Consider the following 14570-nt stretch of genomic DNA (forward strand, 5'->3'; position numbering starts at 1 on the left):
TTTGTATGAGTCATTCATTTTGTCTTTTTTTTTACATTTGGCTGTAAATATTTTGTGTAAAACCTACAGTCTTGACATATATGTGCAGAGTGCATCCCTAGTATCATGGCCACCCTGATTATCTCTGTGAAGTTGATGGTCTTCATTGTCTTCATTCTCTACTTGTCAAGCACCATCATATTGTTCATCAAGTTGCATTACATCCTCATGGTGGATTTCACAAAAGTTATGCAAAATGCAGCATGCAGATATTATGGGGCTGATGAGGGTTATATGAGCATCACATCTTTTCAAGAGGCATCTCCATCTTGCCTTCAATCGACCAAAGGCCCTCTCAACTGTCATGTGAGCTTGGCTAAGCCTGTGGTTGTAGTGTGATTGTTGAGGTGTCAACCCTGTGTTTTCCGGTTGTGGTTTCAGAAGCCAGGGAAGTAGTGGGTAAGCAGAATCCCCTAGTATAAACAGTGGCACATCCACATTGTCAAACCTTTCAGTCCACGCAGGTAAGAGAGTTCCATCCTGGTCTCTCCGGTAGAGAGAGGAGTTAACCAAAACTCTGGCATCATGAATATTGCCAGGCCAGCCAACATTTATGTCCCAAAATCTCATCTTATGATCTACCACTGCCTGAAGTTTCACTGAATAGAATCCCTTTCTGTTGTAATAATCGGCAGAACAATCAGGGTGGGCTGTTATGCATATGTGTGTTCCATCAATTGCACCTGCCACCTGTGGAAATCTCCATTTGTCTCTGAAAACTTGTACAATGTTCCTCAATTCTGCGTGAGAGGGTGTTGTCATGTACAGTGGTCTCATGATCCTGTTGATGACAGCTACAACCTCCTGGGTGATCACACAGGCAGTTGATCTTCCAACTCCAAAAAGATGACCGATTGTTTGGAATTCTAAGTTTGTTGCCAGTCTCCAGAGACAAATTGCAACTCTCCGCTCCACAGGTAGTGATCTGTGAAACCTGAACCAGATTAATTATGCAGAGTAATATTTTTTAACATTTAATTATTGCACATTTGTACAGTATAAATAAATAAATAAATAAAAAACGAATTATTCAAAGCCATAATACACTTCCATCTGTGTTATCATGCAAGATATACATTTACCTTGAATTGCAGTGTGTGAGGGATGGCCGGAGAAGGCTGCAGAAGTGCATGAACGTTGCTCTTCTCATTCTAAAATTCTCCAACCACTGCCCATCTGTCCAGTTATCTGAGATGTTCTGCCACCAAACACAGGACCGTGGCAACACCCAGACACTCCTTTGTGGATGACAAATTATAGATATTTGACCAAAGATGTAAAGCAGTCACTTATGAACATTCTGAATTACAATAAAAAAAAGTTATAGGTGGCCTAAAATAAGTGAATGTTTTAATAAAGCAGCATAGAACAATCGACAATGAACATAAAAACAGCATCCTTCTTCACCAAAACTTCTACACTTCTTTACTCATTCATCCATTAATTCATTTCACAACTGAAAGTCCACTTTCTAACCTGCTAATTTATTTTGCCTTGCTAGAATGTCATTTACACAGACCAAAGCAGCTTAGCACAATTGATACTAAACATTAAAAACAGCATCTTTCATCACCAAACCTATATGTATTTTTTTCATTCATCCTTTCATTCATTTAACTAGGGTAAGTAATTTTAAATGTTCTAACCAGTCTTTATTAGGCAATCTTTAGCTAAGCTAATTTTAATTACACAGAACAGCAGAAAATACCACCATATATACATAAATCCAAAGAGCACATTTAGCCCTGCAGCCAGTATTGATTTGGATGTTCGGCAAGTTCCATCGCAAAATATACGTCATAAAAGCTGTCCAATCAGGTTGTGACCTTATCCATATGCCTTTTGTTTAGGTACGGTGTTAAAAATGCCAGTGTGAACGCTAAGTGAACCAGGACTAAATGTATCATTTTCTTTTTTGGTCCAGACCAAGAGGACCAAGAGAACCAAACTACAAGTGTGAACATGCCCTTAGTGTCAGAAAACCACAGTGCAAGTCCAGCCATGAACTCAGCTGACACATGACAACACAGTCATAGAAGCAGCACGAAATAATGTGGTTGCTTCAGAATTATTTTTTTTTTTTCATTTTGCTTCTGCTTTTTAAAACACTAAAGGTTAAGTTTAGGCATTGATAACGTAAATATGTCTTTTTTTAACGTCTCATTTATATTTTAAAACACTAATGTTTAGGTGTAGGCATTGATTTGGTAAAGATGTCTTTTTAAATGCCTCATTTATATTTTAAAACACTATTGGTTAGGTTTACGTTGTTGTTGTATGTTTTAAAAACATCCATCTAAAATTCACCTTAAAACCTCGTTTGAATATGACACCATTTTACTTGCTTTTGGTGCCCCCAGCTGAACATTTCACTGGAAACCTGCAGCCAAACGTGTTATGCAGTACGTAAATTTTGAATTGCAAAAATGTTGTCATGTTCACGTAAATTTCATGAGATCAGGGGTGCGTTTTCCAAAAGCATCGTTAGCCAACTGTGGTCACAAGTTCCATTGTTACCAACATAGTTCAATGATTTGCCATTTCCCGAAACCGTACTTCCAACGAACATTCACAAACAGCGTCCCAAAGTTGTGTAGTTGGAACTACAGCTCTCCACCTGTGGTTAGAAGCAGAGTTCCTTGTTAGTTTGCGTTGTTGATGTCATTGATTTCGCCGCAGCTGGGGTGTTTTCTATTCAGACTTATCACCTCTATGCCCTATTCCTTTCAAAGACTAGACCATCCACTCTGAGAGCTTTGAAAGGCTTGAAGTTGTGGTGCTCAAAGTTATTTTTATTGGAAATTCTTAGTTCTTAAATTTTTTATGTCTTCGTTTTTGCATAGAAAAGGTGAGTTATTTTATTATTTACAAGCGAATATCTTTGTTACAACAATTTCCAAAGAGAAATTTTACATATGGCTATATATGTAAAACACAATATGCATGTTAATGGTTTTCATTGATATAAAAAGTTATCTGTACTGTACATACAGTATATGCAACATATTTGCAGTACTTTGAGTATAGTGTCAAAAAAGTGCAAAATAAATGTAAAATTAATTCATTTACATATTTCAAAATATTACACTTTCATATATGTCAAACATAATTTCCCAAATCACAGTGTCATTTTATATAGCCAATATGCCCAAATAAATGAACAATAATTGTAGAAATATACATTTATCTGATTTCTGTACGGGATAACATGTCTGTGTAATTGGTTTTGTGTTTATTGTGAGGTGTTCACATAAGTAGAACATGGAATATTCTCAATAGGCTATTTTATAGAAAACAAATGTATACTTCTTGTTTGCAGTAGTCTTTCAATTAATGTTTGCAGCAGGAATACATAGACCAATGTTGGAAATTTCACAAAATGTTTATTAACACAATTTATGTCAGTCAGATGAAATAACAGAAAATACAGTAACAAACTGTATTTAAAAATGAAAAAAGTAACCAAACATTTTCTGAATTAAATGTTCTCTGACCTCTGCTCCTGCAGGAGGCATTCTGCCCTGATGTGGGTTCAGTGGATCATCATCATCGGTAGCAGCAGCATCTTCATCATCAGCAGCACCAAATTTCCATGACTGATGTTGTGACTGGATTTTTTGATGAGTTTTGGGGAAAGTCAGCATGTTGTTCATAAGCTGTAACAGCAAATGTGTTACTGCTTTCACAGCCTTGCTGACCTAAGACTTGCTGAGCCACAGGCCATCACCAACCACCTCCATAAAACTTCCCATAGCACAATAATGCAGTGCAGCTAAGAACTGCACTGCTGGACTTAAGGTGCAGTTTCTTCTTGTGACCATCTGAAGGTGTCGTTTCACAACCTGCAGCAACTCAAGGATCTTGGTCTGTGTAAATCCAGTATTTTCTTATGATGTCGTCATCAGATAGAGGGTCAAGTGGGGAGAAATTTGTCCTTATGTAGGCATTTATATACACTACCAGACTTCTGCGTCGCCTTCTGTGCTCAAACTGTAGAATTCTTTGTAAAGCAGCCATTGTTGAGCATTTGATACACACATAGAAACTGTATTTATTAGGACAGTCATTAATACACCTGCTACTGGTGACCTGAGGATGGATAGAAACACATTGGTGGCTAATAATCATGTAAATTAACTAGCTAAATGTGTGTTTCATCAATGATTTGTGACAGTAATAGGGCACAGCTTAATGTGATTATCAAATTATTGTATCAATCTGTTAATGGGTTTTTGGTTTTAAAATAAGCTGATTTCATTTTTTTTTATTTTATTTTTTTTTGCATAGTTGTCATGCTGTGGCTTGGGACAAATGAGGAGTAAGCCTCTCTTTAGAATTGTCTGAGGATTTAAATAAAGGATGTGTTTTGTGTCATGTTTGGCTTATATTATCATGGCTATTATCTTGTGTATTGAGAAAATCTTTACATAGTAAACTTTAGTTTTGTTTAGTTAGTTTTGTTGCAGTGTATGTGATGGTGGGTCATCACCACAGCAAAACAATAAAGGTTTGTACTTCATTCCATACACAGGATTCTTAATCACACTTACAGTATATAATTTATTAATGACATTATTCTGGTAGTTGATCATGAAGTAATGACATTGCATGACATGATTCACATAATAATTGCTTACAGTTGATCTGGCATTCCAATGCTACTGTGATGCACCAAGTCACAAGTATCAACTATTATGTGCTAATTTCAACATGTTAAACTACTGGATGAATTTCCAGTGTATTAGAAAAGCACTAACTCAAAACACAAAATGAAGTATTTTGGTCATCAAATGGTATATTATATTTTGTATTTAAATTCAGATTGTGAAGGGTTTTAACTTCTCTGTCACTGAAAAGCAACTTGAAAATCGTATGTTTATTTCCATGCAGCACACCAAAGCTTCACCAGAGCCCAATTTGCCAGACCCAGTCTGTATCTTTCAGACAGTGGCGAATTCTCAGGGCCAGCAAAGTCTTCTCTGCTGGCCTAACGTGCTATATAAATAAATATTTTTCATCCTTTCATTCTCAGTCACCTTTTTCCTATGTATTTTTAATCGCTTTCCACTCTTAATTAATCTACAAACAAATAGAGAAAAAGGTTTATCCTGTCAGAATTTATTCCTTGATGCTTACAAGCAAAGAGTGACAACTGTTTCACAAATCGCATGCCCGAAGCAGCGCGTGAGTCTGCGTTCCTCCCCCTCAGACCTTCAGAATTTCCACAGAATCCCTCAACAGTGCAAATGAGCAACTAAAGTCAGAATGTAAGATTAATCAGCCAATCAGATTGATATATTTGTTCTTGGTGGGTGTGATCTTTAGGATATGTCCCATTCGAGGCCTTCTAGCTGGCCTTGAGTGATGCAATCACGCTTTAAGTGATGTACGTAATTTGAAAGCGAAGAGCGCCAGATCGTCATCACTGCCACTATCGCCACTGAGAAAGAGATCTTTATGGATTTAAACACACGAGATGTTCTGCATGACCGTGTGATTGCATAATTTAATAAACAGGAAAGGAGGACTGATTTTCACTTCAAGTAAATTGGTAAGTGCTTTTTGCATTGTTATAGCAACATCAGGAGTTTTCTAAGTGTAAATTAGGCTGCTGGAGCATTCAGTGTCGGATCAAGTTTTGAAAAGTAGTGCTGCATTCCAGTCAACTCAGAAAGTCGGATTTTACAACTTCCTACCAGGAAAAGTGCAATAGAATGCATCTTTAAGTCAGAATTACAACTTGTAGGCTCGTGCAGAAAATCTCAACTCTGATTTCGCAGAGATGCAGGGGCATGATGTCACACAAACATGTCCACACTCAGGGAGATATACAGTGATAAACATTCACTTTATTAAGTAATATCGATAAATAAGTTCGTTTTCACATTACATGATATTAAAGCTTGTTTAACAAACATCTGCAGAAACAGGTATTTAAAACATTATAATCTCTTTTGATAATTGTACACCTGTAGCACAAATGCTAGCGCTGCAGCATTGTTTATCAGTTGGGTTGCTAGGAGACATCTCTAATGAGAGTCAAAGCCCTGCTAAGCTAACGGGAGCATTGCAGTTTTGTTTCCTTAAACGTCATCTTCCGAATATCGGGGAATGGAAGCATTTATGGTTGGAGATATCAAGTAGGAATATCCCACATCTAACTTGAATGGAACGCAGCATAACTGTGTACCCTGACTAAATGAAATTTATTGCAAGCAACATTTAAATCGCAAATATTATTAGTTAGAATTTTCCATGTATTATAGACCTCCTTGGTAGATTCATATGAAAAAATATTATTTTTGACGTTCATTTCACAAAACAGTCATGCTGCAGTTAAAATTAGGCTTACTTGAGCATTAAGGATCATTTCAAGTTCTGACTTTCGTGCGTGGACGTGTTTTTAAAATGTCAGTTGTTATTATTAGTTGAATGCCAGGTAATGTATGATGGGCATACGGTGTCTTATTCATTGTGAAACTGTGTTTTCTTAATGGCATGAATCGCACTGAAGGCCTAGACTTAAAATGCACGGTCCGCGGCTGCTTTCAGACCATATATATTTAATTCTATATCTTTCATTGTGTCAAGAATAAAAGTGGCATTCTTATTGGTTTTTGACAAGTGTGCATATGTATGTGCTCAAGTGTGGTAAAGTGAGGTAAGAGGGAAGCCCCACTATTGCAGCTCAATGCTGTGAGGGGTCGTAATGACAACAAACACACCAGCACAGAGGAAATGTGAAAATAAAGCGAAACTACGGAGAACAGGAAATAACAGAAGTAGTCCTCAGATGCCATGTCCATTATTTACAGCAGCGTAGTGGGGAAATAACATTGCTGTGGAGCTGCTTACTGACCAAACTGCTTGTATACTGTAGTATAGAGTAGGCCTAAGCCACTTGCAAAGTGCATATAAATGTAAATGTCTATTTCGTGTCTTAAGCAGTTTTTTTTTCACAATAAACGGCTTTCTGTCCATGTAAATGAGCTGTCATAATTTGATATCCATTGGATCTTTGCAGAAGTTATTACTTCACCCACTGAGTAATTTCATTAAGGACAGCTCTACATTGTGAACCAACGTGGTTTGAACGATGGATGTGCGACATAGTTACTGGGGTTTCGGGAAACAGTCGTGACTAGCTAGATAATTTCTCTAAGGGTGCATCGTACTATGGTGGTTAAGCAGTGAGTTACGTCGTTGTACGGGAAACGCACCCCAGGCTGAATAAAACAAGGAAATTAACGGTCATTCCCAAAATATCCACAAGGTGGCGCCAACACGCTATGCCCATATGAGAACATGAATTAAACACACATTAAGAAAAGAGTTTTGGGTAACACTTTACAATAAGGTTCCATTAGATAACATTAGTAAGCAACATTAGTTAACATTATCTTACAATGAACAATACATTTACATCATGTATTAATCTTGGTTAATGTTAATTGCAACACACACACACACACACACACACATATATGTATATATATATATATATATATATATATATATATATATATATATATATATATATATATATATATATATATATATATATCTCAAAAGTTGTATTTGTTAACATGAACTAACAATGAACAGGTGCATTTGCATTAAGTAACTTTAACAAAGATTAATAAATGCTATGAAAATATATTAATCATTGTTTATTGTATGACTAATGTAAACAAATGAAACATTTTTGTTAAATGTTACTGAGTTTTCTTATAATATATAGGATTTTTTTTTATTTTTATTTTTTTTTTACTTGTATAAACATGTACATACACACACACACACACACACACACACACACACATCACATTTACTGTAAATCATTTAAGCACAACCTTAAAATCAAAAAAGTTTTAAGATCATGGGAAAATACATTCAGTCAGGTGTGTCCAAACTGGTATAGATTTGGACATTAAAATGTACTGCATATTAGCAATGACCCAGGTCAAAAACTTTTTAATATGCATTTGGAATCACTTATTCAGCGCACTTTTAAGTTGATGTCACTGTTGAAACTGTGCACTGAATGCAAACACACGTGACTGTGATTGGCCACAGTGGTGACATCATCATCCTCCATCGCCCCTCCCCAATCTCTCCAGCATCAGGACCATCATTCTCATCTTTTAGAGCATCAGCACGCCACGGCACATTCACTGCAGCTTTGACACTACAGAAATGGAGAGCTTGCTGGATAACCCAATGAAAGCCGTGCTTTATCTCAAAGAACTGACCACCATTGTGCAAAACCAGCAGAGTTTGATTCAAACCCAGCGGCAGCGGATCGACGAGCTCGAGAGGAAGGTTGAGGACCTGATCGGCGAGAATCGACATTTGAGAGATCCTCATCAATACCACCACCATCATCCGCATAGTCACCACCATCCGTCACCGCGGACGAGCAGCCCGCAGCCGGCCGCGCACCCGCACCAGCATCCGGCGACTCACGGTCAACCCCAGCAGCAGCAGCAAAAGCCGTCCAAACAGCCGCAGAATCCTCCAGCAGCACCCATTCATCACCCGCAGCATCTGCAGCTGGTGCCTACATCCCCTCCGTCTCTCAAAGCGGCTCAGTCCAGCCCGGAGTCCGCGGAGGACGACAAGAGGAGCCCGTCCTGCAAGTCTCTGGTTCCGCAAACACCCTCCACTCTGTGCCGGTCCGTCGGGATCGCCAGGAAACCCGAGTGAGTATTCAGAAACACACAGTACATCACACACTCTATTACCCTGTGGTTATGCGGCATTTGCAGGTTATCGCTTGAGAAATGACCATCACTGTACATTTCAGTGTCCTAGTCACGATTATAAGAAATACTGACAAGCTAACACACCGTGAAAAGTGAAAACGTGCAGTTTTTACCTTAATGTATTCAGGTTGATTCAGTCATATCTAAAATTATTTTCGACTTAAATAAAACCAGTTAATTAAAGTGTTACCACATAAAGCACATTTTCTATGTTACCTGACAAAATAATTTATAGCACTTTCAATGAAGCCTGTATACAGTACATAATGAACTACAAAGGGTAAAATGCCTTATAATGCACACTGTAATACATTTAATCTTTCCATAAATAATTGTAACCACATAATTCTTAGCTATGGTTGCTCTGTTGCATTAAAATAATAAAATGTTTTAAATTTGGTGTTAATTTTGTGATTTAATGTGTTATTCTCATTAATATATATATATATATAAACATTAACCTAAAAAAAAAAAATTGCTTTATGTGGTAATCTAAATAAACTAGTATGGCTCAAGTCAATATCACTAAACATCACTGAATCAACCAAAATGCAATAGGTTGCACTAACAAAACCTAATGGTAACAATTACTGGTTACCAGTTTGTACAGCTTGTTCTTCCATGGTAGAGTAAAATAAATAAAATAAAATAAAAAAATAAAAAAAGGAAATTGAGTTTATGTTCTTGAATAAAATCCTCTTGGATATTGTGCATTGAGCATTTCATCCTATTGGAAATTGAAATGGATTTATCTGAAACATTTGAAATCTGTAAGAAAATTCCCAACAGGATCCTTTAAGATTGGGTCCAAAATGAATTACATGAATCCTGCACTATTGCATTCCATTATTATTCTTATTTATTTATTTATTTTTAGGGTTTAAAGATATACTAAACTAAAATTGGTAAATGTTATAGTATATTATAAGTGTGGTTACTTTTATTTTAGAGAACATATAACTGATTTTATTGTGTATTATAAGGCATTATGAACACATTCTAACCTAATACTTTTATAAAGCATAATAAAGGTATATCTTTATTACTTTCATAAAAACGGAATGTGTAAGTGGTTCTTATTGGAATTTCCATCGTAATTTGGAAGTAAGGGATCCACAAGGATACCATTGGGAATTTTCTTAGGACTCCAACATACCACAAAACAAAATACTGATCTTTTGGGAACACATAGTTCCCAGTAAGGTTATTATGATTCCCAGTGGGATAAAATGCATGTGTGGAACACCAAAGTTGAATATTGTAGGATTTTTTTGCATCATATTGCACACCTGTGATTTCCTTTAATACTCCACTAGGACAATATTCCGAGAGGAGTAGGGTTTTAAAAATTATACACAATCCAACAGGATTCTAAGTGAATTCAATGTGATTCCTAATTAATCTACATAGTACATAGTTTATTTATTTTATATACATATAACTAATTATAATAGCAATAACACCAATACTGTGTAATTAAAACCCCCTCCACAAAATAATAAGTGCATGGTGTTCATTATTCAGTAGGCCTACTTACTTGTGTATTTACAAAGTAAACTGAACACTGTAATGCACCCTAGAACAAACACCTAGAAATCTTTTATATGGTTTGATTTCTGTATGCTAGGTTCTGCAAAATAATTCTTATCAATGTTATACAGAACACACAATTAAGTGGACGTCAGTGAATGAAGTCCATTTTCTGAAAAGGTCTCGCCAACTCTGCACACAGAAAACCAACTCATGCTGATTGCCGCAAATCCTCTTTAGTATCAAAGGTTTATTTAAGGGTTCTTTCCATGAAATCTACTGAACAAATGATATCTGGCTTTATCCTGCTGTGATGTTTTGGTGTGAACTGAACTGGCGACACTAGCAGTCTGAAACTGAGACATAAAGACAAATGATGATTGTCTTTAGGTATTAAAGGGCAGTCAAGTGATTAAGACAAACTGTGAACAAAGTAAAGCCAACAAATAAATCAGCTGAAGTAATTGAAAATATTAAAGGGATAGTTCACCCAAAAATGAAAATTCTCTCATCATTTACTCACCATCAGGCCATCCCAGATGTGTGACTTTCTTTGTTCTGCTGAACACAAACACACAGATTTTTAGAAGAATATCTCAGCTCCGTAGGTCCATACAATGCAAGTGAATGGTGACCAGAACTTTGAAGCTCCAAAAAGCACATAAAAGCAGCATTAAAGTAATCCATATGACTACAGTGGTTAAATAAATATCTTCTGAAGCGAAATGATACGTTTGGGTGAGAAACACATAAATATTTTAAGTCCTTTGTTACTATAAATCTCCACTTTCACTTCCACATTCTTCTTCTTTTGTGTTTTCATGATTGACATTCTTCGTGTATATTGCCACCTACTGGTTGGGCTGGTCAAAGGTTGAGATCTATAGTAAAAAAAAGGACTTAAATACTGATCTTTTTCTCATCCACAACTATCATATCGCTTCTAGAGAAATGGATTTAACCACTCGAGTCTTATGGATTACCTTTATGCTGCATTTATGTGCTGTTTGAATCTTCAAAGTTCTGGACACCATTCACTTGCATTGTGAAGACCTACAGAGCTGAAATATTCTTCTAAAAATCTTCATTTGTGTTCTGCAGAAGAAAGTCACACATCTGGGATGGCATAAGCATTTTCCTTTCATACCTAGTCTAATAAGGCCCGAAGCATACTTTACGCCATAGCTGCGAATGCTTAGCTAACACATTGCCAGTGCGCAGTCCTGTTGAACATACTTTATATATATTTATATATGGTTGCATTACTGTGACAGTAACAAACCTCTGTCATCTAGTTTAAGTTTGTCTCTATCTTTGGTTTTAGTTAGGCTTTATTTCTGGTTTAAGTTTAGTTCTTTCTCTGATTGAGTTAGGCTCTTCTTGAGGTCATCCACTTAGGAAGGCAAATTCACAAATAGCTGATGACAGTGAGTCAACGCAGCTGGGAGTTAAAGGATAGGTTCAGTTGAACCGGCGTGCTGTGGAATTAATGTGCAGTACAAGATTAATGGTGGTCATAAATCACTCTGGAAGGTTAAAAGGAAAGGATTAAAAAAAATAAACCACCGCAATGCTGGTCAAGACTATTTCCAGGGAAGTGGATTTTCCACAACCTGCTTTTTATGTCTGTTTTACATCTAGGTTTTTATTTACTTGAAGATTACAGTTTGACTTATGAAAAGTGGCGAATTTGATGCCATTTGATCCTTATGGTGTTGATTTCATGATACCAAAACAGTTTGATTGTAGGCATGAGTGACAGTCAATAATGATGGGGCTCAAGTTCAGACTTAACATAAACTTGACATGAACATAAAATTGGACGAATACCTTTGAAAAAAATGGGGGGATTTCAAGTTGGTTGGAAATTATATGAATTCATCCTCTTTGCAGGCTCTTTTCTATATAATGAAAGTGAAAGGGGACTGGGTCTGTCAAGCTCCAAAAACCTTAAAAGTGGTCCATACGACTTTTATGCTATATTCTTATTTAAGACATCTGAAGCTGTACAAAAACTTTGCTTTATGTAGTTATGAGCTTTATAGAAAGCCAAATGCTCCAGAAAGGGGATGAAACTGTTCTGCCCAGCTAAACCATAAACACATGCACTAATATCCGTGTGAACACACTGAAGAACGCCTATAGAATCCATTACTTGCTTGATCCACTGATAGCACAGCACTGCACTGGAGGGGCATTAATGTAAACACAGTGTAAACACTTTATGTGTAATGTGAATTTACACAGAACAGATCTGTGCTTTAGGCCTTGCAGTGTAAATACATTCTTAGTGGTTGTTTTTCACAGCATTCAGATATTATTGTGAGTCTGGCCGATGGCGTAACTGCTGGGCAGATGTGATTTTCATGAACTACACACTAAATGACAGATGGCAAACTTCAATAAGATGTGATTTTTCTTAAAGCATGTCCAAAAATAAATAAATAAAATAACAAAAATAATAATGGTATCCACATTTTCTGTTACATCTCTTGGCCAACACTGTATAACACAGCAGCCAGCATTCAGTTGAATTTTCCCAATTACTGTTTGATTTTTGCCATTTTCCTTTTATTTTTCCCCCATTGCTGTTTGATTTAGCAATATTCCTTTTGTTTTCACCCCATTGCATTTGCTTTTGCCATACTCCTTTTGGTTTTGCCACATTCCTTTGATTTCGCCATATTATTTTTGTTTTGCCATATTCCTTTTGTTTTGTTTTGTTTTTTGCCATATGCCCTTTATTTTTACCATATTTCTTTTGATTTCGCCATACTACTTTTAATTTTGCCATATTCCTTTTGATTTTTGTTTGCCATATTCCCTTTATTTTTGCCATATTCCTTTTGATTTTTTTTTGCCATATTCCCTTTGTTTTTGCCATATTCCTTTTGATTTTTTTTTGCCATATTCCCTTTGTTTTTGCCATATTCCCTCTGTTTTTGCCATATTTATTTTGCTTTTGCCATACTCCTTTTAATTTTGCCATATTCCTTTAGATTTTTTTTGTTTTGCCATATTCCCTTTGTTTTTGCCATATTCCTTTTTGTGCCATATTCCCTTTGTTTTTGCCATACTCCTTTTAATTTGGTCACATTTCTTTGATTTTGAGACATTACGTTTGTTTTTGTATTTTTGTCACATTCCTTGTGCTTTTGCCATATTCTTTTTGGTTTAGCCACATTGCCTTTTCATTTAGCCATATTCTTATAGTTTTTGCCACATTTCTTTTAATTTTGCCATACTCTTATAGCTTTTTTCATATTCCTTTTAATTTTGCCACATCCCTTTTGTTTTGGCCACACTGCATTTTGATTTTGCCATATTCCCTTTAATTCCACAATATTCCTTTTGGTTTTGCCACATTCTGTTTGATTCTGCCACATTGCCTTTTGATTTAGCCATATTCCTTTTAATTGTATGATTGTGGCATTGTGTAATATCCTATAGGCATGTACAGAGTTAACCACAGTTTAGAAATGCAAGCGCCCTGGACTTGGAATTAATAAATGCTTAATTTAAATAATGCATATGCTAATTGTATAAAAAACAATTTGAGGTCTACATAGTATCTGTAGGCCAATATTTTCAGCTCAGCTGCTTAATATACTTCTCAGCTGATGTCACAGGACTCGATGCACACACATCCAGGTTTGCACGCCATCTGTTGTATTTGGCATCTGTGCTTGCTGAAATATCCTGATACAGAGAAGGATGGGAATGCTAAGAATAATATGTTGTTAAGCAATGTGTTCTAAATATGCCATCTCCAAAAAGGCCTAGACACACAGTATAATTTTTCCCAGCAATTACTGAAGAAATTGAATCTGAGATCAGTAACCATTTCCAAAAAGAGAGGCTAGAATAGATTATACTGGAATGCTAGAACCAATTATATTTTGTTTTAAAATAAGCATCACTTATTTTTATTTATTTATACATCTGTGTCTTGCAATGCTACTACCAGTCAACAAAGTGTCATTATACTGTTATTGAAATGTAAAAAAATAAATAAAAATTGACACAGTAATTTGTAGCTGCTCATTTTGCCTTTTGAAAAATACAATCTGTTTTAATATCTGCTGTGAAATTGTTTTATATACAGTATGTTCAACAGTAAACAAATATATCTGAGAGCTATTTGAAACCGTAATTGTCAAGTAAAAGTACTGTAGTTAGCAACACTACAAGTCTCTGACAAAACTACATCTAATACATTGAAGAAATATCATTTAA

The 14570-nt window shown here is 36.0% G+C and overlaps 1 protein-coding gene across 3 annotated transcripts in view; it reads left to right on the plus strand.

The window, feature by feature from the left end:
• The first annotated feature begins 8161 nt into the window (after nucleotides 1–8161).
• The window catches only part of iqsec3a (IQ motif and Sec7 domain ArfGEF 3a), a 258589-nt gene continuing 252180 nt past the window's right edge, over nucleotides 8162–14570 (plus strand). For 2 of the 3 annotated variants that reach the window (XM_051691264.1, XM_051691265.1), the window contains exon 1: nucleotides 8162–8741. In XM_051691264.1, the coding sequence (XP_051547224.1) occupies nucleotides 8236–8741 (506 nt within the window). In that variant the 5' untranslated portion in view covers nucleotides 8162–8235. The remainder of the gene's footprint in view (nucleotides 8742–14570) is intronic. The other variant, XM_051691266.1, reaches the window with a different exon arrangement.

This window comes from Myxocyprinus asiaticus, chromosome 47 (genome assembly GCF_019703515.2).
Source record: "Myxocyprinus asiaticus isolate MX2 ecotype Aquarium Trade chromosome 47, UBuf_Myxa_2, whole genome shotgun sequence".
Lineage (NCBI taxonomy): Eukaryota > Metazoa > Chordata > Actinopteri > Cypriniformes > Catostomidae > Myxocyprinus > Myxocyprinus asiaticus.